Source organism: Cervus elaphus, chromosome 21 (genome assembly GCF_910594005.1).
Source record: "Cervus elaphus chromosome 21, mCerEla1.1, whole genome shotgun sequence".
Taxonomy (NCBI): domain Eukaryota; kingdom Metazoa; phylum Chordata; class Mammalia; order Artiodactyla; family Cervidae; genus Cervus; species Cervus elaphus.
In genome coordinates, this window is record NC_057835.1 from 38,819,543 (window position 1) to 38,844,471 (window position 24,929).

The 24,929-nt window shown below is 39.9% G+C and overlaps 1 protein-coding gene across 1 annotated transcript in view; it reads right to left on the reverse strand.

Moving 5' to 3' along the window:
- TRPA1 (transient receptor potential cation channel subfamily A member 1) overlaps positions 1–24,215 on the reverse strand; it is a 67,915-nt gene extending 43,700 nt beyond the window's left edge. Inside the window, exons 1-5 of the mRNA XM_043879915.1 lie at positions 24,177–24,215; positions 21,014–21,116; positions 11,085–11,245; positions 5,545–5,704; positions 2,672–2,847 (exon numbers count right to left, since the gene is read on the reverse strand). Of these exons, the coding sequence (XP_043735850.1) occupies positions 2,672–2,847; positions 5,545–5,704; positions 11,085–11,245; positions 21,014–21,068 (552 nt within the window). The 5' untranslated portion in view covers positions 21,069–21,116; positions 24,177–24,215. The remainder of the gene's footprint in view (positions 1–2,671; positions 2,848–5,544; positions 5,705–11,084; positions 11,246–21,013; positions 21,117–24,176) is intronic.
- Positions 24,216–24,929: the final 714 nt, after the last annotated feature.

The window sequence follows — 24,929 nt, forward strand, 5'->3', positions numbered from 1 at the left end:
GGACCTAACAGAAGCAGAAGATGTTAAGAAGAGGTGGCAAGAATACACAGAAAAACCATGCAAAAAAGATTTTCATGACCCAGATAATCACAATGGTGTGTTCACTCACCTAGAGCCAGACATCCTGAAATGTGAAGTCAAGTGGGCCTTAGGAAGCATCACTATGAACAAAGCTAGTGGAGGTGATGGAATTCCAGTTGAGCTATTTCAAATTCTAAAAGATGATGCTATGAAAATTCTGCACTCAGTATGCCAGCAAATTTGGAAAACTCAGCAGTGGCCACAGGGCTGGAAAAGGTCAGTTTTCATTCCAATCCCAAAGAAAGGCAATGCCAAAGTATGTCCAAACTACTGCACAATTTTGCTCATCTCACACACTAGCAAAGTAATGCTCAAAATTCTCCAAGCTAGGCTTCAACAGTATGTGAACCATGAACTTCCAGATGTTCAAGTTGGATTTAGAAAAGGCAGAGGAACCAGAGATCAAATTGCCAACATCCACATTGGATCATTGAAAAAGGAAGAGAGTTCCAGAAAAACATCTACTTCTGCTTTACTGACGATGCCAAAGCCTTTGACTGTGTGGATCACAACAAACTGTGAAAAATTCTTGAAGAGATGGGACTACCAGACCACCTGACCTGCCTCCTGAGAAATCTGTATGCAGGTCAGGAAGCAACAGTTATAACTGGACATGGAACAACAGACTGCCTCCAAATAGGAAAAGGAGTACATCAAGGCTGTATATTGTCTCCCTTATTGAACTTATATGCAGAGTACATCATGCAAAATGCTGGGCTAGATGAAACACAAGCTGGAATCAAGATTGCTGGGAGAAATATCAATAACCTCAGATATGCAGATATACCACCTTTATGGCAGAAAGTGAAGAAGAACTAAAGGGCCTCTTGATGAAAATGAAAGAGGAGAGTGAAAAAGTTGGCTTAAAACTCAACATTCAGAAAACTAAGATCATGGCATCCGGTCCCATCACTTCATGGCAAATATATGGGGAAATAGTGAGAGACTTTATTTTGGAAGGCTCCAAAATCACTGCAGATGGTGACTGCAGCCATGAAATTAAAAGATGCTTGCTCCTTGGAAGAAAAGCTATGACCAACCTAGACAGCATATTAAAAAGCAGAGACATTACTTTGCCAACAAATCTGTTTAGTCAAAGCTATGGTTTTTCCAGTAGTCATGTATGGATGTGAGAGTTGGACTATAAAGAAAGCTGAGTGCCGAAGAATTGATGCTTTTGAACTGTGGTGTTGGAGAAGATTCTTGAGAGTCCTTTGGACTGCAAGGAGATCCAACAAGTCCATCCTAAAGGAAATTGGTCCTGAATATTCATTGAAAGGACTGATGTTGAAGCTGAAACTCCAATACTTTGGCCATCTAATGGGAAGAACTGACTCATTTGAAAAGACCCTGATGCTGGGAAAGATTGAAGGCAGGAAGAGAAGGGGACGACAGAGGAAGAGATGGTTGGATTGCATCTCCAACTCCATGGACATGAGTTTGAGCAAGTTCCAGGAGTTGGTGAAGGACAGGGAGGCCTGGCGTGCCACAGTCCCCTGTGCTGCAGACTCGGACAGGACTAAGCAACTGAACTGAACTAGGTCATGAAGGCAGAACCCTCATGAGTGGGATTAGCACTCTTATAAATGAAAGCCCAGAAAACTCTCATTCCTTCCTCAACATGAAGACACAGAGAGACAAAGGCCACATATGAACCAGGAATCAGGCCCTCACCAGACACCAAATCTGCCACTGCCTCAGTCTCGGACAACCCACCCTCCACAGCTGTGAGAGACAGTTGTTGTTTAAGCCACTGGGTCTGTGGTGTTCTGTGATCGCAGCTGAAACTCTGACACAACAGCCATGTCGTCCTTCGCAACATTTCTCCTACAGGAAAATTCACTGCAAGGTCCAAATTACCTACCTCAGAAATGAATTTCTAGAATATAATTCATTTGTAAACTGCATTTCTCAAGGCTTCCTCTATTTTACCCAATTCACTCTCTTAAAAAAATATTAAGAAATTTCCCCATAGTATTATTATGTCTTCTGCTAAGACATGCCATCCACTAAGGCCTGTGGATCCACTGACTCTCACAAAAACAATAAATCCCAATTATATTTCCTCTCTTCACCGAGGCATTGGTCACCTCCTTTCTTTGAAGCATTAGATCAGCCAGGTAAAAGCAGTAAAACCCTGACTTGAGAAACACAAAAATGAAGACAAATTTCCTAACTTTCGCTTTCTCCTCCTAACTTTAGGCACTAACCAAACAAGTTATTTAATTCTCTCTCTACCTCAGTTTCCTCAGCTATGAAACGGGGATAATTATGGTCTTCTTTATAGATTTTTTAAAATGAGGATTTACAAACCGAAAACACAGAAGGCTCCTAAACACAGAAAAAGGCTGGTAGCTGATACATAAGAACTAATCAAGAAAATGAGACAGTGGTTATTATTCTTCACACCATCATCATCACGATCACTATGGAGATGGTTTTGGTCAGAAGAAAAGCCAACTTTAAAATCATCACATGTTGTTGGCCCTGTCAGCTGAGGTTGGCCTTTTGGACGAGGCAGACATAGCTGGACATGAGGCCCGGCCTATGCTATGATGCTCAGTACCTTGGAAGCCGCCAGCAAGCTCACCTTCATCACGTCGTTGTACGCGCCCTGCACAGCCACATGCAGCGGGGCCATCATGCTGCAGTTTCGGAGGTTTGGGTTGGCTCCTTTGCTAAGAAGAAACTTAACGCTTTCCACCTGGTTTTTTCCTGCGGCCCAGTGCAGCGGGGTATTTCCATAATCATCCATCACATTCAGTACTAGAAAAAGACACCAAAATACAGGTGAGACGTTGCTTGGATTGTACTCGGCACCTACTGCATGCCTATTTACTGCAAAGCTCGGTGCCAAGTGCCATGGTAGAGGCTTCACCTTCTTTAGGAGAAATAAAAAGATAGCTTCAGTTCTCAAAAACATCTAACAGACACCTTTGGGGATGCATGTCAGTGATGGCACTGACTTTGTCAAATGAGTTAGCTGTCAATCTGTAGGATCCATAGGAAATAGGTCTTTCTATTGCTACATGCTTTTATCTGTGCCATGAATTTGGGGATTTGTTGCAAAGCATTGTAACAACTCTACACCAGGCAACTCTAAGTTCCACGCAACCATTATTTCATCCAGCCCCCCAATAGCTCACAAGGGCCCATGACCATTTTTCAGAAAGATGAGGACTAGAGAGGTTCAAAATCCTGCCAACATTATGCAGCCAGTAAGGAGCTCTTTTTTTTTTTTTTTTTTTTTTTTTTTTTTTAGTAAGGAGCTCTGTAAGCTGACTTAGCTCTTTGAATCTCAGTTTTCTCATATTCAAATTTGGTGGAAGGAAGGAAAGGGGAGGGGGAGGAAGAAAAGGAGGGAGCGAAACAGGTACACCTTGCAATATTCTTAGGAGAAGGATATCAAATCATGTCCTTAAAGATCTTAGTGGAGTGTTTGGCGTTTAGCAATGGTTCAAAAAAATGTTAATGAGAAAAAAGATGCACCACTAACAAACACAAGACTGGAATTAGAGCTTGTGCACCTTGATGCCATACATGGTTTCCACATATTTCTATAATATATCGTCGTATTATTTACCCTGTGATCAGCATGCCCTTTGACACCGCGGGATTTACTTTATATCTGCTCTAAAATAAACACAACTGTCTGCTTTATTAACCATTTTAATTGGTGGTAGTATATTTTCATATCTGAAGAGAAGGGAAAAGAGCTCATTCATAAATATGACTTAAGGACCACCTACAATGCCTGGAATCAGGCTGCAGCCATATTTCTCATTTCTCTCCTTTTTAACATTTATCTCCCCACTATCTTCTCTCAGTCACTCCAGTGGCTCATTCTCAACAACCCCCCCCCCGCGCCCCACCCCCCCACATACTCTCTCTCTCTCTCTCACATACTCACACACATCCCTTGACCATTCTGTCTGAACAAGACAAAGCACCACACTCAGCATTTTATTTAGCACCAAACCTCATGAAACCGCGGCCAAAACTTACAAACTCCCACTCATCAATTAAATAACTTGAATTTGGCTTTTACCTCCATTGCTTTTCAGAAATCACTTTTACAGAGGTCGGGAGGCCTTCTAATGTCAAGGTTATTGTGTCTTCTTTCTGTGTGATCTCTTTGTGATACCTGATCCTTCTAACTACTCTCTCCCTTGGCTCATGTGCCATCAATCTCTTGTGCATCACTGTCTTCACCATCGTTTTTCTGGCTTTTCCTCTGCCCTCTGACCCTGAACGTTGGTGTTTTACCCTTAGCCACTTTCACTGGCAATTCCATGGTCTTCTAAAGGATTTTCACACATTTACACAATTTGAGCTACTTCCTATGCAATACTGGCCCTGTGGTGTGACCCTTTCCTTCTATATTTTTGGTCTACTAGATACAAGCTATTAGGCTACAAGTCTACTAGAAATTTTCAAGTGGATGTCCCCTGGGCCTTTTAACCTCAGTATGACCATATTTAAATTATCTCCTCACACTCACTTTTCTTCTCCTTTCTTATAAGCCTTCTGTTCCAGATGGCTAGACTATTAACCTAAGTCTTAAATTAAGAATGTCAACATCAGTCCACCTTTTCATAACTTACTCCTTACATTCAATCTTTATCAAGCACTTCCCACTCTACATGTGAAACAGCCCCTGAATCCCTCCCTTTCTCCTTATTCCAATCTCAAAACCCTAGTGGATGCTCAATTTCTCTTTACTACTAAAATAGCTTTTTAACTGACCTTCATCTTACCTTCAATAATAATGGTCTCATTACACCACCTCACTGCTTAAATCTCTGTGGCATCCCTCTTCCTTATCAACTACAGCTGAGTTTCTCAGAGAAGGATGGGGGCACGAGGCTGGGGAGGATGTGACATCTTGGGGTGTCAATTTTATCCCACGATACGGGTGGCACTAGTGGTAAAGAACCCACCTGCCAATGCAGGAGACATAAGAGATGCACGTTCAATCCCTGGGTTGGGAAAATCCCCTGGAGAAGGAAATGGCTAACCATTCCAGTATTCTTGCCTGAAGAATCCCATGGACAGAGGAGCCTGGTGGTCTATAGTCCATAGGGTCCCAAAGAGACAGACACAACTGAAGTGACTTAGCATGCGCACACAGCAAGCAAGCAATTTAAGTATGTGATGACCTCAGTGGAAACAGTATATAAGAATATATGAAATATAAGTGAATTTTTATGATCTATCATGCAATTGCAAAGAAAATCTGCACTGGCAGTGGGCTGTCCCAGATCCCTGCACCGTCCTCTGCAGTATTTCAGTGGAAAAGATTGAAGGGCACTGGCTGGAGGGAAGACCACATTCCTGAGTGAGACATTCAGGCCCTTTATAATCTGGAACTAATCGACGCTCCAGAATCGCTTCAGTCCACTCTTTCCAAATGAGTTTAATGGGATGATGGAATACATAGCACTAGCTGTAAAGTTCTGTTACCTTCACAGGAGGATTCATTGACAATCATCTCCATCAGCTCCACTTGACCTTCTTCTGCAGCATGGTGCAAAGGGGAGGCATTCACATCATCATATTTTTTTAATCTCTTTTGTTTCTTCACAAAGTTTTGTAAACCGCATTTGTTTCCCTCGAACACCACCTAGAAGTATATAGAAAATTGTTACCTTAAATAAGCATATGTAAAACTTATTAGTACAAGTTCATCATTAAAAAAAGTTATCATCCAAACTAGTTCCTGTGCTTATGATAAAGTAAATATTTTTTTTCTGAAGAACATAAAATGCTTAGACATATAGAGCATGACCCAGAGCATGCATATCAGTTGTGTTTGACTCATTGCGACCCTATGGACTGTAGCCCGCATGGCTCCTCTGTCCATGGGTTTTTCCAGGCAAGAATACTGGAGTGGGTAGCCATTTCCTACTCCAGGAGATCTTCTGAACCTAGGAACTGAACCTGTGTCTCCTTAAGTGGCTAGCCGATTCTTAGACATATAGAAAGAAAGTGAAAGTGTTAGTCACTCAGTCACGTGTGACTCTTTGAGACTCCCTGGACTGTAGTCCACCGACCTCCTCTATCAATGGAATTCTCCAGGCATGAACACTGGAGTGGGTAACCATTCCCTTCTCCAGGAGATCTTCCTGAGCCAAGGATCGAACCCAGGTCTACAAATGCTTTCACACTGATAAGCACATTAAATAAATAATTTGATTTTCTGATCCCAAACCTGTATATGCTAAAGAAATAAAGGCCTTGAGAAGAGTTTGGAAGTAAATGTAATAGATGCGAGTTGAGAAGAAAATAAGTAGAGTGAAAACATAGAGGCATTGTCTCTGCCAGGTGAAAAATGTACTGAAACCACAGCATAAGGGATTCTCATTTGATGAGAAAAGATTTTTGTGAATGCAAGGAGTAAGAGTAGAAGCTAAATTACTGTCCTTTCTTTGGCCTTCCTGCTAATAGTCAATTCCTGTCCAATGTGTTCCTAGGTAATGGAGCTAGAATCATATTGAAGGATGGTCATGTAAGTCTCTTGGTCAGTTATCTAGAACAGCTGCCCACTCTCCTCTGGGAATGAACAATCCCCCCCTCCTCTTTTGACCACTGGGATTCTGCGCCAGGCCAAGTCAGGTCAGGTGCAGTGCCTCCTGGTTCTCTGCAGGCAGGAAGGGCTAGCATTTAGTTCAGTTCAGTTCAGTTCAGTTGCTCAATCGTGTCCAACTCTGCGACCCCATGGACAGCAGCATGCCAGGCTTCCCTGTCCATCACCAACTCCCAGAGCTTGCTCAAACTCATGTCCATCAAGTTGGTGATGCCATCCAACCATCTCATCCTCTGTCGTCCCCTTCTCCTCCTGCCTTCAATCTTTCCCAACATCAGGGTCTTTTCCAATGAGTCAGTTCTTCACATCAGGTGGCCAAAGAACTTGAGCTTCAGCCTCAGCATCAGTCCTTCCAATGAATATTCAGGACTGATTTCCTTTAGGATAGACTGGTTTGATCTTGCAGTCCAAGGGACTCTCAGGAATCTTCTCCAACACCACAGTTCGAAAGCATCAATTCTTTGGCAGTCAGCTTTCTTTATAGTCCAACTCTCACATCCATACATGACTACTGGAAAAACCATAGCTTTGACTAGATGGACCTTTGTTGGCAAAGTAATATCTCTGATTTTTAATATCCTATCAAGGTTGGTCATGGCTTTTCTTCCAAGGAACAAGTGTCTTTTAATTTCATGGCTGCAGTCACCATCTGCAGGGATTGTGGAGCCCAAAAAAATAAAGTCTCTCACTGTTTCCACTGCCTATGTACTTACTTAAAACCTGAGATCAAGACACTGAGAGGTTACATTGTTTGCCCAAAGGCACACAGTAAGGAACAAAGTTAGTATTTGAACGGAAGGTATATGGAATACAGATTTTGTCTGACTTATGAATGCCAAAAATCCAACATACAGTGGAGACTGAAGTTGTGATAGAGAAAATGTGTGATAGAGTAAGTTTCCAGATCATAAGAATAAACTTTGCAGGACAAGTTCCATAAGTTTTGGGCATAGTTGGCAGTTGTCACTGGCCTGGAAAAGTATGATTCCAAACAGACATTAATGTCCACTGATGTCAGGGGAGAAGTAAGAACTTTCTAGAATATCTAACTTTTCTCTAAGATTTGTTTTCTTCATGCTCTTTATATTCTTTATTGTAACTGCACTAAAGATGACTTATCATGGATGACAGTATATCTCTTTCTTGTGAAATTTCGAGGTGTTGATATTCTGCTTTTGATTCATTCTCACAAGGTATGAAATTTTCAAAATTTATACATATTCAGTAATAAATTTAAAATGAGCTCTTCACAGAAGTAGGCTCTTTTTCAACTGTCTCACCCCATCAAAGGAAGTGTTTACCTGACTCCATTAGGAAGTATTAGAGCACTTGAAATTGATATGTTCTTCCAGTAATAATAAAGGAATTCTATCATCTACCCCACTGTATCAAAAAGAGCAATTTACAGGTCTACTCAGTGATGTGCTGTCAACACAAATCCAATTACATACTCTTTGACAGCCAGGACTGGGTTCAGAGGCTCATGAGGTACTGCTTGAGTTCACAATGATAAAAAAAGCATCTAAATATTTTATACAAACTCATCAGATGTGCTGTCTGAATTTAGTTCACAGCATGTTACCTAGGCTTCAAAGAGATTTCTTCAAAGAAAGTACTGAAAGTCAAGGATGTCATCTAGACAAGTTATTACATATTCAGTCAATATAGTTTTCTACTGTCACAGGGTCACTTCAGATTCTTTCAGATTCTGAACTCTGTGACTAGATACAGAATGTAACAGACTAGATCACGTTTGTTGTTATTGTTCAGTCGCTAAGTTGTGTCTGAATCTTTGCAACCCACATGAACTGCAGCATGACAGGCTTCCCTGTCCTTCACGGTCTCTCAGAGTTTGCTCAAATTCATGTCCATTGAGTAGGTGACAGTCTCTTAACCATCTTATCCTCTGCCTCCCCCTTCTCCTCCTGCCCTCAGTCTTTCCCAGCATCAGGATCTTTTCCAGTGAGTTGGCTCTTCGCATTAGGTGGCCAGAGTATTGGAGCTTCAGCTTCAGCACCAATGATTATTCAATATTCCAATGAATATTCAGAGTTGATTTCCTTTAGGACTGATTGGTTAGTTCTCCTATCATGTTTAAAGAAGCTAATTCTGAGTCCTTTAAACTGGAGGTATCAAATACACCTGTTTTAGGTTGTTTTAATGAAATACATATAAGCAATATAGGACAAAAAGGAAGGAAATTATTACAATGAGAGATTTTAACAAATGGGAGATTATAAATATGAGAAGTAAGTAAGGTAAGTGTTAGTCACTCAGTCATGCCCAACTCTAAGCAACCCCCCATGAACTGTAGCCTGCCAGGCTCCTCTGTCCATGGAATTCTCCAGGCAAGAATACTGAGTGGTTAGCCATTCCCTCCTCCAGAGGATCTTCCTGACTCAAGGACTGAACCCAGGTCTCCTGCATTGCAGGTGGATTCATTACCATCTAAGCCACCAGGGAAGCCCATGACAATGAGAAATTAAGACCAAATGCTAAAGTATTAACTCCCTTGAAAGAAAGTCATTGGAAAAGATCAAAAGCATCAGTCAGATGATTCATATTCCACATTTCTGATCTTGTAAGTTTTCTGCCATCCTTTGATTTTTTTTCAGGATTCCTGAGGTATTGTGTGCGCATGCTGGAGAAAATGTTGTACACCATGTCTTCTTAATAAGGAAATCCTTAGAGTTCAGAACTCTCCAGAGTGCTACATGTATTGATTTGTAATTAGTCTCACTGCTGAGATTTCTATAGGATGATTTAAAGTCAGGTAACAAAATAAAATATATAAATCCCTCAATCTACAAGCTTGACTGTGGTTTTCAAAAGCCTTAGATAACATAAATGCTTCTGCTGGACTTAGGCAAGAAAACTAAACAAAGACAAATAAAAACATAAAGAAAGTTAGACACTGTCTTGCAGAATTCCTTCACCAATTATCTCCAGAAAACAAAGACCACACTGATAAGTAAAGAAAGTACATTTGGTGTGATTTTAAAAATTTAAAAATTTCTTCCAGTCCCTTAATGTTAACTCCAAAGACACTATCCTAGTGTTTGACATTCACTTATAATTTCAGTTCTTTTTATTAAGCTAAAAGACCATAGTTATTATACTAATATTAAGGAGTATTTAAAGTATTTAATATGGATGCGCAGATAAACTCACCTTGGGAGGCCTGGTTTGTGGTTTTAATTAATTTTCTTGCATGCCTGACTCACATGCAGAATTAAAAACACTGTCTATTCACCTAACCTATTTAGAGAGCAACTTGGCGATTTCTACCAAAATTAAGCCCATAGGTGACTTTTGATCCTACTAGGCCTTTAACATACTCATTAAGGTACTGTAGACAGAGGAAGCCATATCTACACCCACAGACACTCAATCACGTGTATAATAGCAAAACAAAACAAACACACACGTGCTGGTCTGGTAAAGCATGACACATTCATACAAGGAGATATTATAAAGATGCTAAGAAAAATGAGATACATCTCCAGCGGCTGATTTGGAAGTATTCTAAAATATATTCCATGAGCAAATCAAAGTGTAAATGATTTCACCATGCAAAGAGATTTGTGGTAGCGTTGGAGAGAGCTTTTAATTCTTTTAACGTTTAAAAAGAGATGTTTCCTCCTACTGACAACATGAGGCATCCAGCTTGAGTGTTCTGAGCATCCGACAGCCTCCGCCCTCAGCGCCATCAGCCAGCAACCTGAACTGGTGCAGCCTTTTGGTCAGAGCGACTTTGGGAACAGCAGAAGAAACAGAAGCCCCGTCCTAGCCCTTGGGACCTCCGGAAGACCACCTACTCCGCTTCGAAGTGTCTCCTCCCCCAAAGTCCCTTCTGACTGACTGCCCCAGCCCCTGGAGGAGTCCGCCCACCCGTCCTCCCAATCCCTGCAACACCTCACTGTTAGGTTCTGCTTGCATTTCCCTCCGCGAGACAAGCGTGCTTCTGAACCCCAAACACTTCTTGAGTAGCTAGCTCTCCGACCGCCAGATTCAGCCAGCTAGCTCTTTGGTTCTAAATAAAATCTATGAAAAGGAGAACAGCACGAGCTCCAAAACTCGTTCCGATTTTGGAACCAGGCAGTTGCGGCCAAATGCCAGCGGTACTTTGGGGCTAGGTCTCCCCACGCGGCAGCTGCCCACCACAAGCCAGAGAAGGGTGAACAAGCGAGCGAACAGAAGGGTCAAAGCCGGCAGCAGCCGGCGGGCGCCTTTTAAGAACGCGGCTCCCGGAGCTTCCCACTTCCCGAGAAGGTCACGCACACCCCGAAGGAGACAGCTGTCACCTGGCCGGGTCCTCCCATGCCGGGGCTGCCCGCTAGGAGACTTCGAGTCGAGGAGGGTAAAGTTAGGAAGAGCCGACCCGCGCCCAGACTTCCGAGCGCGCCCGCCCGGGTACCTTGAAGTCATTGCTGTTGTCCTTGTGGTCCTCCACGCCCAGGCAGACGAAGTCCCGGGGCTCCTTCTTCTCTCCGGGGCGCAGCATCTTCCTCAGGCTTCGCCTCATTGACCACACCCCGGACGCCACCTGCGGCGGCGGCTCCCCACGGGCGCGGGCACCTAGGGCGAGACAGGCGGGGTGAGCCGGCGCCGGGCGCTGCCGGGGCGCGGCCTGGCGCTGAGGGCGCGCGCGCCGCTGGGGTCCGCGCCGGAGCTCCGAGCTCTTCCGCACCCGGCAGTCCCCGGGAGGAAAGAGATTTGCTCTGCGTGAGGCCGGGAGGACTTCTGGCCGGAGTTGCCCGGCTCAGGCTACTTGTAAGGCAGGAAGCAGGAGGCACGCATGGAGGGGTGGGGACACGCCATCGTGTCCACGCGCGGCCAGGGGGAGGCCGCGCCACGTGTTTCCCCGGGCGGTAAGCGCTACTGGCCCGTCCCGGCTGCAGCAGCGCACCCCTGAGTCTAGGTGTCAGGTCAGAGTGTCTCCACCGAATCTAGACTCATAATAAAAACCCTGAGAGCTCCCGTCCCTTCCTGCAATCAGAGAGAAAGGAAGGGGTGAGCAGGGGGACGCACAGGGGAGAGAATGACAAGAGAGTGAGTGACTGGTTACACTGGGAAGATGTTTATTTTTTTATTATTTAAATATTTTTATTTATATATTTATTTAAAAAAAGAAGAAAATCACAATACTCAGACCATTCTTAAATGGAACAATCAACTCATGTAAAATGGGTGTAAATCAAAAGAATACCCTAGAATTTGAGGGATTGTGTTCTAAGGCTTCCGATTTTGAGATCAGTCCTGGCTTCAGCAGAAAGTTGTTACATTTTTTAATGAAAGGCTTTTAGTTTTTTAGAGTTTTATTTTAGTAGAGTTTTATTTCTATGCAATGCAGAATTGACAGACCTCTGTATTCTCTCTCTTCCTGGCACGTAGTATTACATACAGTTTTGAAGTAATGATGATGTTTACGGCAGGTTTTGGGGGGAATGTTTCATTGACCTCTTAAATTGTAAACACTACAAAATGTCAAGATTGTGAGATCTGACACAACTTTGCCTTCAAGAGTACTAGACTGTGGAACGTCATATTATGTTTAAGGAAGACTTGGAGTGTTCATTGATGTTTAAGATTTTAATATTTCTGAAGGCCATTACAGTGACCTGGATATGTGCTGAAAGCCAAACTTAACATTTTTTTGTTTTGTTCTTTTTAAAAAAAACAATTTCAAATAAATCCTATTTCAACACAGTGAAAAAAAAGTTTATTGCGAGACTTCCCTGGAAGTTCAGTGGTTAAGACTCTGTGCTTCCAATGCTAGCGCCCTGTGTTTGATCGTGGGTGGGGGTACTAAGATATCATACACCATATGGCACAACCAAATTTTAAAAATAAATGAATAGGTTTATTTGTTTTCCCAGCTAAGAGCCACCAGGTTTCAGCTTCCTGTGTCTGCGTCATTGTAGAAGTCTCTCTGAGCTGGAGAGGTTTTTAGAAAAACTTATCTTTCTAAAAGAAAAGAAAGTAAAAGTTGGTCACACAGTCCTGTCCAGTTCTTTGTGATCTAATGGACTAGCCTGACAGGCTCCTCTGTCCATGGAATTCTCCAGGCAAGAGTACTGGAGTGGGTGACCATTTCCTTCTCCAGGGGATGTTTTCAACACAGGGATCGAACCCTGTCTCTTGGATTGCAGGCAGATTCTTTACCAGCTGAGCTACTAGGGAAGAAAGGGGGAGTGATTAAATTCTAGCAGTGGCTTGAGGGATTAGAAGTCACTTTGAACCTCTGACCCCATTTCCTGTGCATAACAATACTAATCCCCTCAGGGACTGGTGTTTCAGCAGGGCTAATAAAATGACTGTTAGATTATAGGAGAAATCATGATGACTAGTGTCCACTTGTTTACCCTCAGCACTGTTTGAAAGGCTTATCTTCATGGGCCAGTGCTGAGTTTATTAATAAACAGAGCTGGTGTAATTGTGGAGTGGAAGGCGTCTACTCTCTGTGAGAGAGGTTAGTTTTACATCTACCTACAAATAATATAGCCACTGAAACTACGTTTGCCACATGTTGCCACTATGTTTCTGCCACAAGTTTAGAAAGAAAAAACTTCCTTCCAAAGCAAATTACTCTGCACAGTCTTGAATTTAACTGACACTCTTTTGGCAGTTGGGGAGCTTCTCAGGTGGCACAGTGGTAAAGAATCTGCCTGCCAATACAGGAGACACAAGAGAGAGGAGTTTGATCCCTGGGTTCAGAAGATCCCCTGGAGTAGGGAATGGCAACCTGCTCCAGTATTCTTGCCTGGAAAATTCCATGGACAGAGGAGCCTGGCAGGCACAGGTTCCCAAAAAGTCAGACATGACTGAGCACGCGTGCTCTTTTAAACACTCTGGATTATCATAGTCACCTGTAATCTTCAGAAACTAATCTAAGAACCCTGTGGACCCAAGACCTGACAGAGAGCAGGTACTAAATAAAGGTTTGTGGACTGCTTGCCATGCAGGCTACATTGGGGAGCATTTAAGGGTAGGTAAGGCAATGCCAAAGAATGCTCAAGCTACCGCACAATTGCACTCATCTCACACGCTAGCAAAGTAATGCTCAAAATTCTCCAAGCCAGGCTTCAACAGTACATGAACCGTGAACTTCCAGATGTTCAAGCTGGATTTAGAAAAGGCAAAGGAACCAGAGATCAAATTGCCAACATCCGTTGGATCATCAAAAAAGCAAGAGTTTCAGAAAAACATCTACTTCTGTTTTATTGACTATGCCAAAGCCTTTGACTATGTGGATCACAACAAACTGTGGAAAATTCTTCAAGAGATGGGAATACCAGACCACCTGACCTGCCTCCTGAGAAATCTGTATGCAGGTCATGAAGGAACAATTAGAATTGGACATGGAACAACAGACTGCTTCCAAATTGGGAAAGGAGTACTTCAAGGCCGTATGTTGTCACCCAGCTTAATGAACTTATATGCAGAGTACATCATGCGAAATGCTGGGCTGGATGAAGCACAAGCTGGAGTCAAGATTGCTGGGAGAAAAATCAATAATCTCAGATGTGCAGATGACACCACCGTTATGGCAAAAAGCAAAGAACTAAAGAGTCTCTTGATGAAAGTGAAAGAAGAGAGTGAAAAAGTTGGCTTGAAACTCAACATTCAAAAAACCAAGATCATGGCATCTGGTCCCATCAACTTCATGGCAAATAGATGGGGAAACAATGGAAACAGTGACAGACTTTATTTTGGGGGGCTCCAAAATCACTGCAGATGGTGACTGCAGCCATGAAATTAAAAGATGCTTGCTCCTTGGAAGAAAAGCTATGACCAACCTAGAAATCATATTAAAAAGCAGAGACATTACTTTGCCAACAAAGGTCCATCTAGTCAAAGCTATGGTTTTTCCATTAATCATGTATGGATGTGAGAGTTGGACTATAAAGAAAGCTGAGTGCCGAAGAATTGATGCTTTTGAACTGTGGTGTTGGAGAAGACTCTTGAGAGTCCCTTGGACTGCAAGGAGATCCAATTAGTCAATCCTAAAGGAAATCAGTCCTGAATATTCATTGGAAGGACTGATGCTGAGGCTGAAGCTCAAGTTCTTTGGCCACCTGATGTGAAGAACTGACTCATTGGAAAAGACCCTGATGCTGGGAAGTATTGAAGGCAGGAGGAGAAGGGGCCGACAGAGGATGAGATGGTTGGATGGCATCACCGACTCAATGGACATGAGTTTGAGTAAGCTCCAGTAGTTGGTGAAGGACAGGAAGGCCTGGTGTGCTGCAGTCCATGGGGTCGCAAAGAGTCGGAAATGGCTGAGTAACTGAACTGAACTGAAGGTAGCATGATGATACTGTGGAACTATGGAAAGGTTCTACGGAAAGATTCCCCCAAAATCTTCCAGTCGTGATGGCAGGTTGCCATCAAGTCCACCCTTTGAATGGAATTCCTTGGAAGGATATTATTGAAGTAGTTATCACTGGTCATTGACCCACAGATGTGGACTTTTGAAAGACAGTTTCCCAGCAGCATCAGTGTCCAGGGAGTGCAGAACCGGGGGTCAGCTGCATACCTTATTATCATTTAGCTGAAGCAGGGAATGTATTTGGGATACCAGTAAAGGAAAGAATTAGAGGAACAGGGGGAAAAGAGAATAATCTTGAGTCATTGCAGTCTGCCTGGCATTTTAAAAGCAGATGCCTCATAGGAATATTAAAACTTTTTATTTGTGATTATCAATTACATTGATCAGTTGCTTTTCTACTAATTCTTAGCTGAAAGGGGTCACTAAGGCAAAAAGAGAACTAAGAGGAAGGTGTTTCAGGGGTTTTCAGGGGTCATTTTGGAAGCCTGGCAGAGAGCATGTCGTGGTGGTAAGCATCAGTTGGTTGTGTTGGCCTCAGAGAGGAATCTGGACCCAGGGAACTCCAGCATCACTGGGGGTGCTGGCAGGAGGGTCATAGGAGGCCAACATTGCCCCTTTGTAATAGTCACTGGCTTTAGCTGCCAGCTCAGCATCTGTCTTGAAGGATACCTTTTGCATTCTTGTCCCTATGCCCCATTTTTATCCCCCAAAGCAAAGAATTAAATATTCTTTTAATTTGTCCTCTAGTTTTTTAACACTGAAAATTGAAGATGGCTAGTGTTAACAGATTTGACGTTCTCCCCCCCCCCCCCCCCGCTTTCTGCTTATGAAAACAAAGAGATTGAAATATTATTTAATTTTTCCTTTTATCTTTGGCTGGACTTAGCATTTCAGGCACTTTTCAAGCAGTGTTCTTCCAAGACCTCTCATTCCCATCAGTGTTCCTTATTAATGGTTAAATGCCAACATGTATTGGATCATAGAAAAAGCAAGAGAGTTCCAGAAAAACATCTACTTCTCCTTTATTGACTATGCCAAAGCCCTTGACTGTGTGAATCACAAAAAACTATAGAAAATTCTTCAAGAGATGGGAATCCAGACCACCTTATCTGCCTCCTGAGAAATCTGTATGCATGTCAAAAAGCAACAATTAGAACTGGACATGGAACAACAGACTGGCTACAAATTTGGAAAGGAGTACATCAAGGCTGTATATTGTCACCCTGCTTATTTAACTTATATGCAGAGTACATCATGTGAAATGCTGGGCTGGATGAAGCACAAGCTGGAATCAAGATTGCTGGGAGAAATATCAGTAACCTCAGATATGCAGATGACACCACCCTTATGGCAGAAAGCAAAGAAGAACTAAAGAGCCTCTTGATGAAAGTGAAAGAGGAGAGTGAAAATGTTGGCTTAAAACTCAACATTCAGAAAACTAAGATCATGGCATCTGGTCCCATCAGTTCAATTCAGTTCAGTCACGCAGTTGTGTCTGACTCTTTAGGACCCCATGGACTGCAGCACACCAGGCCTCTCTGTCCATCACCAACTCCTGGAGTTCACTCAAACTCATGTCCATTGAGTCGGTGATGCCATCCAACCATCTCATCCTCTGTCGGTCCCTTCTCCTCCTGCCTTCAATCTTGCCCAGCATCAGGGTCTTTTCAGATGAATCAGTTCTTTGCATCAGGTGATCAAAGTTTTGGGGTTTCAGCTTCAGCATTAGTCTTTCCAATGAATATTTGGGACTGATTTCCTTTAGAATAGACTGGTTGGATCTCCTTGCAGTCCAAGGGACTCTCAAGGGTCTTCTCCATGTATACCTATGGCTGATTCATGTTGAGGTTTGACAGAAAACAGCAAAATTATGTAAAGCAATTATCCTTCAATAAAAAATTAATTATTTTTAAAAAAAGAGTCTTCTCTAATACCACAGTTCAAAAGCATCAATTCTTCAGCACTCAGCTTTCTTTATAGTCCAACTCTCGCATCCATACATGACGACTGGAAAAACCACAGCTTTGACTAGACAGACCTTCGTCAGCAAAGTAATGTCTCTGCTTTTTAATATGCTGTCTAGGTTGGTCATAACTTTTCTTCCAAGGAGCAAGCGTTTTAATTTCATGACTGCAATCACCATCTGCAGTGATTTTGGAGCCCAGAAAAATAAAGTCTGTCACTGTTTCCATTGTTTCCCCATCTATTTGCCATGAAGTTGATGGGACCGGATGCCATGATCTTAGTTTTCTGAATGTTGAGTTTCAAGCCAACTTTTTCACTCTCTTCTTTCACTTTCATCAAGAGGCTCTTTAGTTCTTCTTCACTTTCTGCCATAACGGTGGTGTCATCTGCATATCTGAGGTTATTGATTTTTCTCCCAGCAATCTTGATTCCAGCTTGTGCTTCACCAGCCCAGCATTTCGCATGATGTACTCTGCATATAAGTTAAATAAGCAGGGTGACAATATACAGCCTTGACGTACTCCTTTCCCTATTTGGAACCAGTCTGTTGTTCCGTGTCCAGTTCTAAATGGCCCATCACTTCATGGCAAATAGATGGGGAAACAATGGAAACAGTGACAGACTTTATTTTGGGGGCTTCAAAATCACTGTGGATGGTAACTGTAGCCATGAAATTAAAAGATACTTGCTCCTTGGAAGAAAAGGTATTACCAAGCTAGACAGCATATTAAAAAGCAGAGACATTACTTTGCTGACGAAGGTCCGTCTAGTCAAAGCTATGGTTTTTCAAGTAGTCATGTATGGATGTGAGAGTTGGACTATGAAGAAAGCTGAGCACCGAAGAATTGATGCTTCTGAACTGTGGTGTTGGAGAACACTCTTGAGAGTCCCTTGGACTGCAAGGAGATCAAACCAGTCAATCCTAAAGGAAATCAGTCCTGAATATTCATTGGCAGGACTGATCCTGTTGCTGAAGCTGAAGCTCCAGTACTTTGGCCACCTGATGGAAAGACCTGACTCACTGGAAAAACCCTGATGCTGGAAAAAATTGAAGGCAGGAGGAGAAGGGGACAAGAGAGGATAAGGTGGTTGAATGGCAACACTGACTCTATGGACATGAGTTTGAGTAAGCTCTGGGATTTAGTGATGGACAGGGAAGCCTGGCATGCTACAATTTATAGGGTCACAAAGCGTCAGATGTGACAGAACAACTGAACTGAACTGAAGTTCTTTATTCTAAGAACGACTTCTTACTTAATAGAAGTCTTTATATCCAAGAAGCCTTTACATCTAAGACTTCTATTAAGCAAGTGATTTGCAAATATTCTCTTAGACCTTGTGGCTTCTTTTTATTTTCATAATGCTGTCTGTTAAAAAGCAAAACTTTTATATTTTGATAAAAATTTGATTTGTTCATTTTATGGATTGTGCACTGTGTGTCATATGTATAAATTTTTGTCTGCTAAAATCATAAGGTTCTCTTCAATGTTTTCTTCCAGCAGGTTTATGATTTTAGCTTTTACAAAGATTCACTTTGAGTTAATTTTTGTGTGTGCTGCAAGAGTCCAATGTTTCTTTTTATTTCATGTGGATATTCAGTTGTTACCATTTGCTAAAAAAAATCTGTATTTTCTTCATCAGTTTAACCTTGGACTACTGTCAAAAATCAATTGACCATAAGTATAGGGACTTGTTTCTGGACTTCCTGTTCTTTTCCATTGATAGATATATTTGTGTTTAAGTCAATACCATACAGTTTTGATTTCATAGCTTCATGGTAAACTTGAACTCAGATGTTGTAAGTCCCCCAAATTTTATTTTCTTTTTCTCTAAATTGTTTTGGCTATTCTAAGTCCTTTGCACTATAAATTTAGGATCAGCTCATCAATTTCATGGAAAAGCTTGCTGAGATTTTGATAGGAATTGCATTGAGTCTATAGATCAGTTTGGTGAGATGTGTCACCTTAACATTGTCTTCTAATCCATAAATGTGGTATTTTTATCCATTTATTTAGGTCTTTCTTGATTTGTGTCAGCAGTATTTTATAGTTTTCCATGTACAGATCATGCACGATTATTGTTAAATGTATCCTTAAGAATTTTATTGCTGTGCTGTGCGTAGTTGCTCAGTTGTATGTATCCGATTCTTTGCGACCCCATGGACTGTAGCCCACGAGGGCTTTTAATTTTCTTTCTGGGAATATATTTAATGACCAATTCACTTTTATTTTATAGATTTTTTAAATTTTATATTTTTGCTTGAGTAAACTTTGGTGATTTGTTTCTCTTCAGAAATTTGTCTATCTAACTTGCCTATTTCTTGCTGTAAAGTTGTTCGTAAAATTCCCTTACAATCCTTTTAATTCTTGTAGTGTCCCCTCTTTCCTTCCTGATTTTGGTAATTAGTGTCATCTGTCTCTTCTCAGAAATAGTTTATCAATATTTTTTTATCTTTTCAAAGAAGAAACTTATTAATTGTATTGATTTTTCTCTATAGTTTTGCTACCTTTGGTTTCACTGTTTTCAACGATTTTTCTCTTCAATTTGTTTTTCTTTCTGGTAGCTTTGGATTTGACTTGATCTTTCTTTACTTCCTCAATATGTAACCTAGAGGCGGTTGATTTTAGATCTTTCTAATATAAGCATTTAAAGCTACAAGATACTTTCTAAGCATTGTTTTAGTTGCATCCCATAAATTCCATGATTTGTTGTGTTTACATTTGTGGCTTCTTCTTTAATTCACAAGTTATTTTTTGAAAATGTGTGTTTAATTTCCAAGTATTTGGGGTTTTCCCAGATTTCTTTCTGTTGTTTCTGACAATCCGGTTGTGGTCAGAGAAATACTTTGTATGATTTCAGTGCATCTAAATTCAAATGTGAAGTCACTGAGACTTGTTTTATGGATGTCATGTGGTCTCTCCTAGAAACTGTTTCATGTATACTTCAAAAGAATGCGTATTCTCTTTCTTTTGGTAACATTTTTGCATGTTTTAAAGTCCGTTTGGTTTATAGCATTGTTCATGTCTTCCATATTCTTAGTGAATTTTTTGTCTATTCTTCTATCAGTTGCTGAGAAAAGAGTATTAAAATCTCCAGTTATAACTGTGTGTATGCCTGAGTGCTCAGTGATGTCCAACTCTGCAACCCTATGGGCTGTATGTAGCCCACCAGTCTCCTCTGTCCATGGAATTTTCCAGGCAAGAATACTGAAGTGGGTTCCCATTTTCTCCACCAGGGGACCTTCCCAACCCAGGGATTGAACCCATATCTCCTGCATTGGCAGGCAGATCCTTTACCACTGGACCACCTAGGAAGCCCCCAGTTATAACTGTTAATTGTTGATTTATTCTTTCCATTTTGTTCAGGATTTACTTCTTTTTGGGTAGCTGTGTGTTCTTAAATGTATGCATATTTGTAATTATTGCTATTCTGTTACATTTCCCCTTTTATTATTATGAAATTTCTTTCTTTGTCTTTAGTAATATTTTTTGTGTTAAAGTCTATTTTGTCTGAGATAGCTATTCCAGGTCACCTGTATTTATTGTTTACATGGTAGACCTTTTTTGTATCCTTTATGTATCTTTAAAGTATTTCTAATACATTGTGTCAAGTTAAATCTTGCTCTTTCATCTAACTCCAGAATGTTTTTTAATTACAATGTTTAACCCTTGAAATTAACTGTAATTGTTTCTATGGTACTGCTGTTTTGATATGTGTTTTCTATGTCTCATATCTTTCTCTTCTACTCTATTCCTCTTTTACTGACTTCTTTTGTGTTCAACAATTCTTTTAGCAAACTATTTTTATTCTTTGGTAGATTTTTTAGTAAGTTATTTTCTTTGTGTAGTGATAACAATGTTCAAAACTTATCACTGTCTACTTCAGATTAGTACTTATTTAATTCCAGTAAGCTATATCAACTTTTTTCCAATACACCTCCATTTCCTCTCCCATCTTTATACTATTATTATTATTTGTAATACATTTATGGGTACATACTATATCTATGTATATTATATACTTCAAAATAAAAGTGTTAAAATATTTACCGTATTCAGTGCTCTTCATTTCTTCCAGTAGATTTGCATAATAGTCTGGTATCATTTCCTTTCTATCTGAAGAACTTCCTTTAGAATTTCTTGTAAGGCTGTTCTGCTTGAAAAAAATTATTAATGGATAATTTTGCTAGATGTATAACTTTTATTCAACAGATTTTTTTAAGCACTTTAAATGTTATTACATTGACCTCCATTGTCTCTGATGGGAAATAATCAAAATATTTTATTGTTGTTCCTCACTTAAGATTTTTGTCAATCTCAAAAGTTAATGCTTGTCTATATCTTCCCATTTACAATACAACAGCTTACATTTCTTTCTTGTTGACTATCCCTATAACCCATATTAATATATCCAGGGTTTTAGTTTCAGATTTTAAAAAATTAAGCTTTATAAAAGTATTTAGATAACTGTAAATTTTATCATTATTTTTTATATTACTGTTTCTCACAATCCTTATAATTCCTTTCTCAGAGTCATGTGAATTTTTCCTGGATTCCATATACAAGGGATTCTTCTAGAGAAGAAGAATTTGTTGAAGAGAAATTGGTGATACAAAATTCTAGGCCTTACATGTCTAAAACTTTCCTTATTTTGGCTTCCTCTTGGATGATAGTTTTAATAGATATAAAACTATTTCAAAGTCATTTTCTCTGAGAAATTTGAAGACTTTATTTTTCTTTTTCATCATTCATTTTTACAGATAAAGTATCTTATATCAATCTGTTTATCATTCATTTCTTGTTAATTTGTTTTATTTTTCTATCTGGAATGTTTTAGGATTTTCACCTTATTCTGTTACAAAACATCACCAATATGTAACTCATTGAGCATTTCTATTTTGCCTTGTTCTGAACTCTGTGGTGCTTCTAATCTAATGATTTTCTTTGCTCTGGGAAATCGTCTTCCATGTTATTCATTATCTTCTTTTGTATCTACAATGTTAGGTATCTTTTCATGGCAGATAACAGAAAAACACAACCAAAACTAGCTTAACCAATAGTGGAATTGATTGGTTCATAGAACTAAAAAGCCTGTGTTAATGTAGTGTACTAGTGTAAGACAGACTGATCTGGGACTGAATGTCATCAAAGCTCTTTCTGTCTCCTCCTCTATCACTTTTTTCATAAAGAAAGAGAAATTTCTCTACTGTTTGAAAGCTCCCACTCTTCCAAGTTTATGACCGTTGGTGTGATCACTGAGTTTTCTCTCAGCTCTATAAAATTTCATGATGTAGTTTTGACCTCCCATCTTTCCAGAATCCTATTTCTAAACCTTTGGTTGCATGCATTGTTTTGTTTTGTTTTTCCTGCTTTCATTTGGATTTATCTTTATTAAAAAAATATTTTATTATTTCACATTTTCAGATGGGAAAGAAAGTAGATGTGTCTCAGACAACTATCTTAATTCAATCACTTTCTCTTATTTTCTCTGTAATTTAAGAAATTTTATCCTGTGTCTGCCAACTTGTGTGGAAATGTTCTTTTTTTTTTTTTTTTTTTTTTGTATAGTGCATCTTGAAATAATTAAGTTACATTAGAAAAGGACTGGGTTTGGGAGGAAGGGGAGAAACTAATATTTAATAAATCCTACTTCTCACTAGGCCATGTCATTAGTTTGGTGATAGCAAAGTCCCAAACAGAAAATTCTGCTTAACACAGATATATAGATGTTATACACATATGTGTGTATGTTAGTCGCTCAGTTATGTCTCACTCTTTGCAACCCCGTGGACTATAGCTCGCCAGGCTCATCTGTCCGTAGAATTCTCCAGGCAAGAATACTGGAGTAGGTTGCCATTCCCTTCTCCAGGGGATCTTCCCTCCCCAGAGATCAAACCCAGGCCTCCGGCACTGTGGGCAGATTGTTTACTGTCTGAGCCACACATACATGCCCAAGCACACAGACACACAGACATGCACACACCATACGCATATTACTGTGGACGCCTGTGAGATACTCTTTTCTATCAGGAATCAGAGACTGCCCATGAGCTTTGATTGAGAGAAGCCTGAAGCAGATTCTTCCCTCTCTACCTCCCAGAAGACCAACTGATAGACACAGATCATCCAAACCAGCCCCATTCCAGGGCCCTTGACAACTGTGGTCTAGAGAGATTATTAGTGCAATTAATAAAAGTGCGAATCTGATAAGGTTATTTCAAAGGTGAGTATTTAAAAAACCTAATTAAGTTGGCCCCCAGACCAGAAGAAAACCTTGCTAAGAATCAATTGTGACATGGCAAATAGTAATTCAAATTTTAGAATAAAGTAAGTTATATAAATTTATTTTACTTGTATTCTATTCCTGTAAACTGTATTCTATAAAGCTTAATCAGATGGTGGGTTAATCTTCATGTTCTGAATTTTTATTTCTAACTATTTAACCTGAAGCAACAGTCAAAATTTAAAATACGTTTCCATGATATCGGCCCATGAAGGAGATTATGGTAGATATCTCATATTAGCAGTATTACTCTATAGGATTTGAAAGTACAGTTGAAACTCCCTGCTGATTATGAAAAGCCTCTGTGGTACAACTTTACCTGCTATACACTTAATTCATTTATACCAAGGTCATTGTTGACTGGGGCAGTAAAAATGCAATAGAAAGCACCTCTGCTATTTACCTTAATAACTTTATTATATATGGAAGCTTTTAAGCACAAGGATATTTTAAACCAATATATGAAAATATCTTATTGAATTTATTTTAAGCAGTTAACGCAAATAATATCTGTAGTTCAATGTATTTTCAGTATATAGAAATATTATTGTTTTATTGTTTTAAGAATACATTCAATTTCCCAGTCTGTAAAGAGAAAATCTTTTTAGATTTCCAAGTCTTAATTAAGCTTCTCAGTAATTCTGGACAATCATAGCTCAAACAATTTGAATAAAATCATATGTAAAAATAAAGTTTTTTTTCATCCAATTCATGATGGGAACTAGGCCAGATTGAAACTAAATAACATCAAATATAAAATGAGAACTTACATTCCTTAGAGTTGAAACACAAACTAGCCTTTGAAGTATATAATAAGTATTATCATTATGTTAATTTCTTATATCAGAAAACTTGACTCACCTAACATCTGAAATGTTAGGACATTTAAAATCTTAAAGTTACAAGATAGTGAATAAAAATCATGCTTACCTTTATTCATGGAAATTGACGTCTTGTACCTGATGTTACCCAGGTAAAGAGTTGTTCCTTTTCTCACACAGTCCATAGGTTGCACCCACTTTTATAGTCGTATATAATTACACAAAGGGTGGTTCATTCTAGGAGTCAATATTGTGTCTTTTTATTAGACTACCTTATATAAATGATGAGTGAACACAAAGTTTTCATACTTTGAGCTTTGAAATTTGATTGCTGGCTACTGAAAAGGAGTCACCTGATTTATTATTGCTTGAAGTTTATCTCACTTACTCTTATAATATAATATCACAAATCAAACTAGTTAAAAGTGGTACCCTCAGGAGAGTTATTTAGCTTCTGTGGTAAACTAATCACCATCCTTCTACTGAATAAAAGACGGATCACCAAGAAAAGTATATAAAAGTTTGCATCATTGTCATTCAGGTATAAAATGTGCTATATACCAGTAAAATGGGGACAAAACTGAGTTATTCAAGAGAAAATTATCCAAAATAGAATATGACAAATGCCTCATGTCGTAAGCATATATTTGAGTCTGCCATTATCTTAAGAAAAATAAATTTCTTAAGAAAGTAATTAACAAGATACTTTGTGAAAGCTATAATATCTTTTAAGTTACACTAGCTTTGTACATCAAATATGACAACTTGATTGGAGATGGTTCATCTGATGTGTCCTCTGTTTTCTGGTTCTAATGCATTTTCATTGTCAGTCAATTATTAACTCAGAAACATTTTTTGAGCA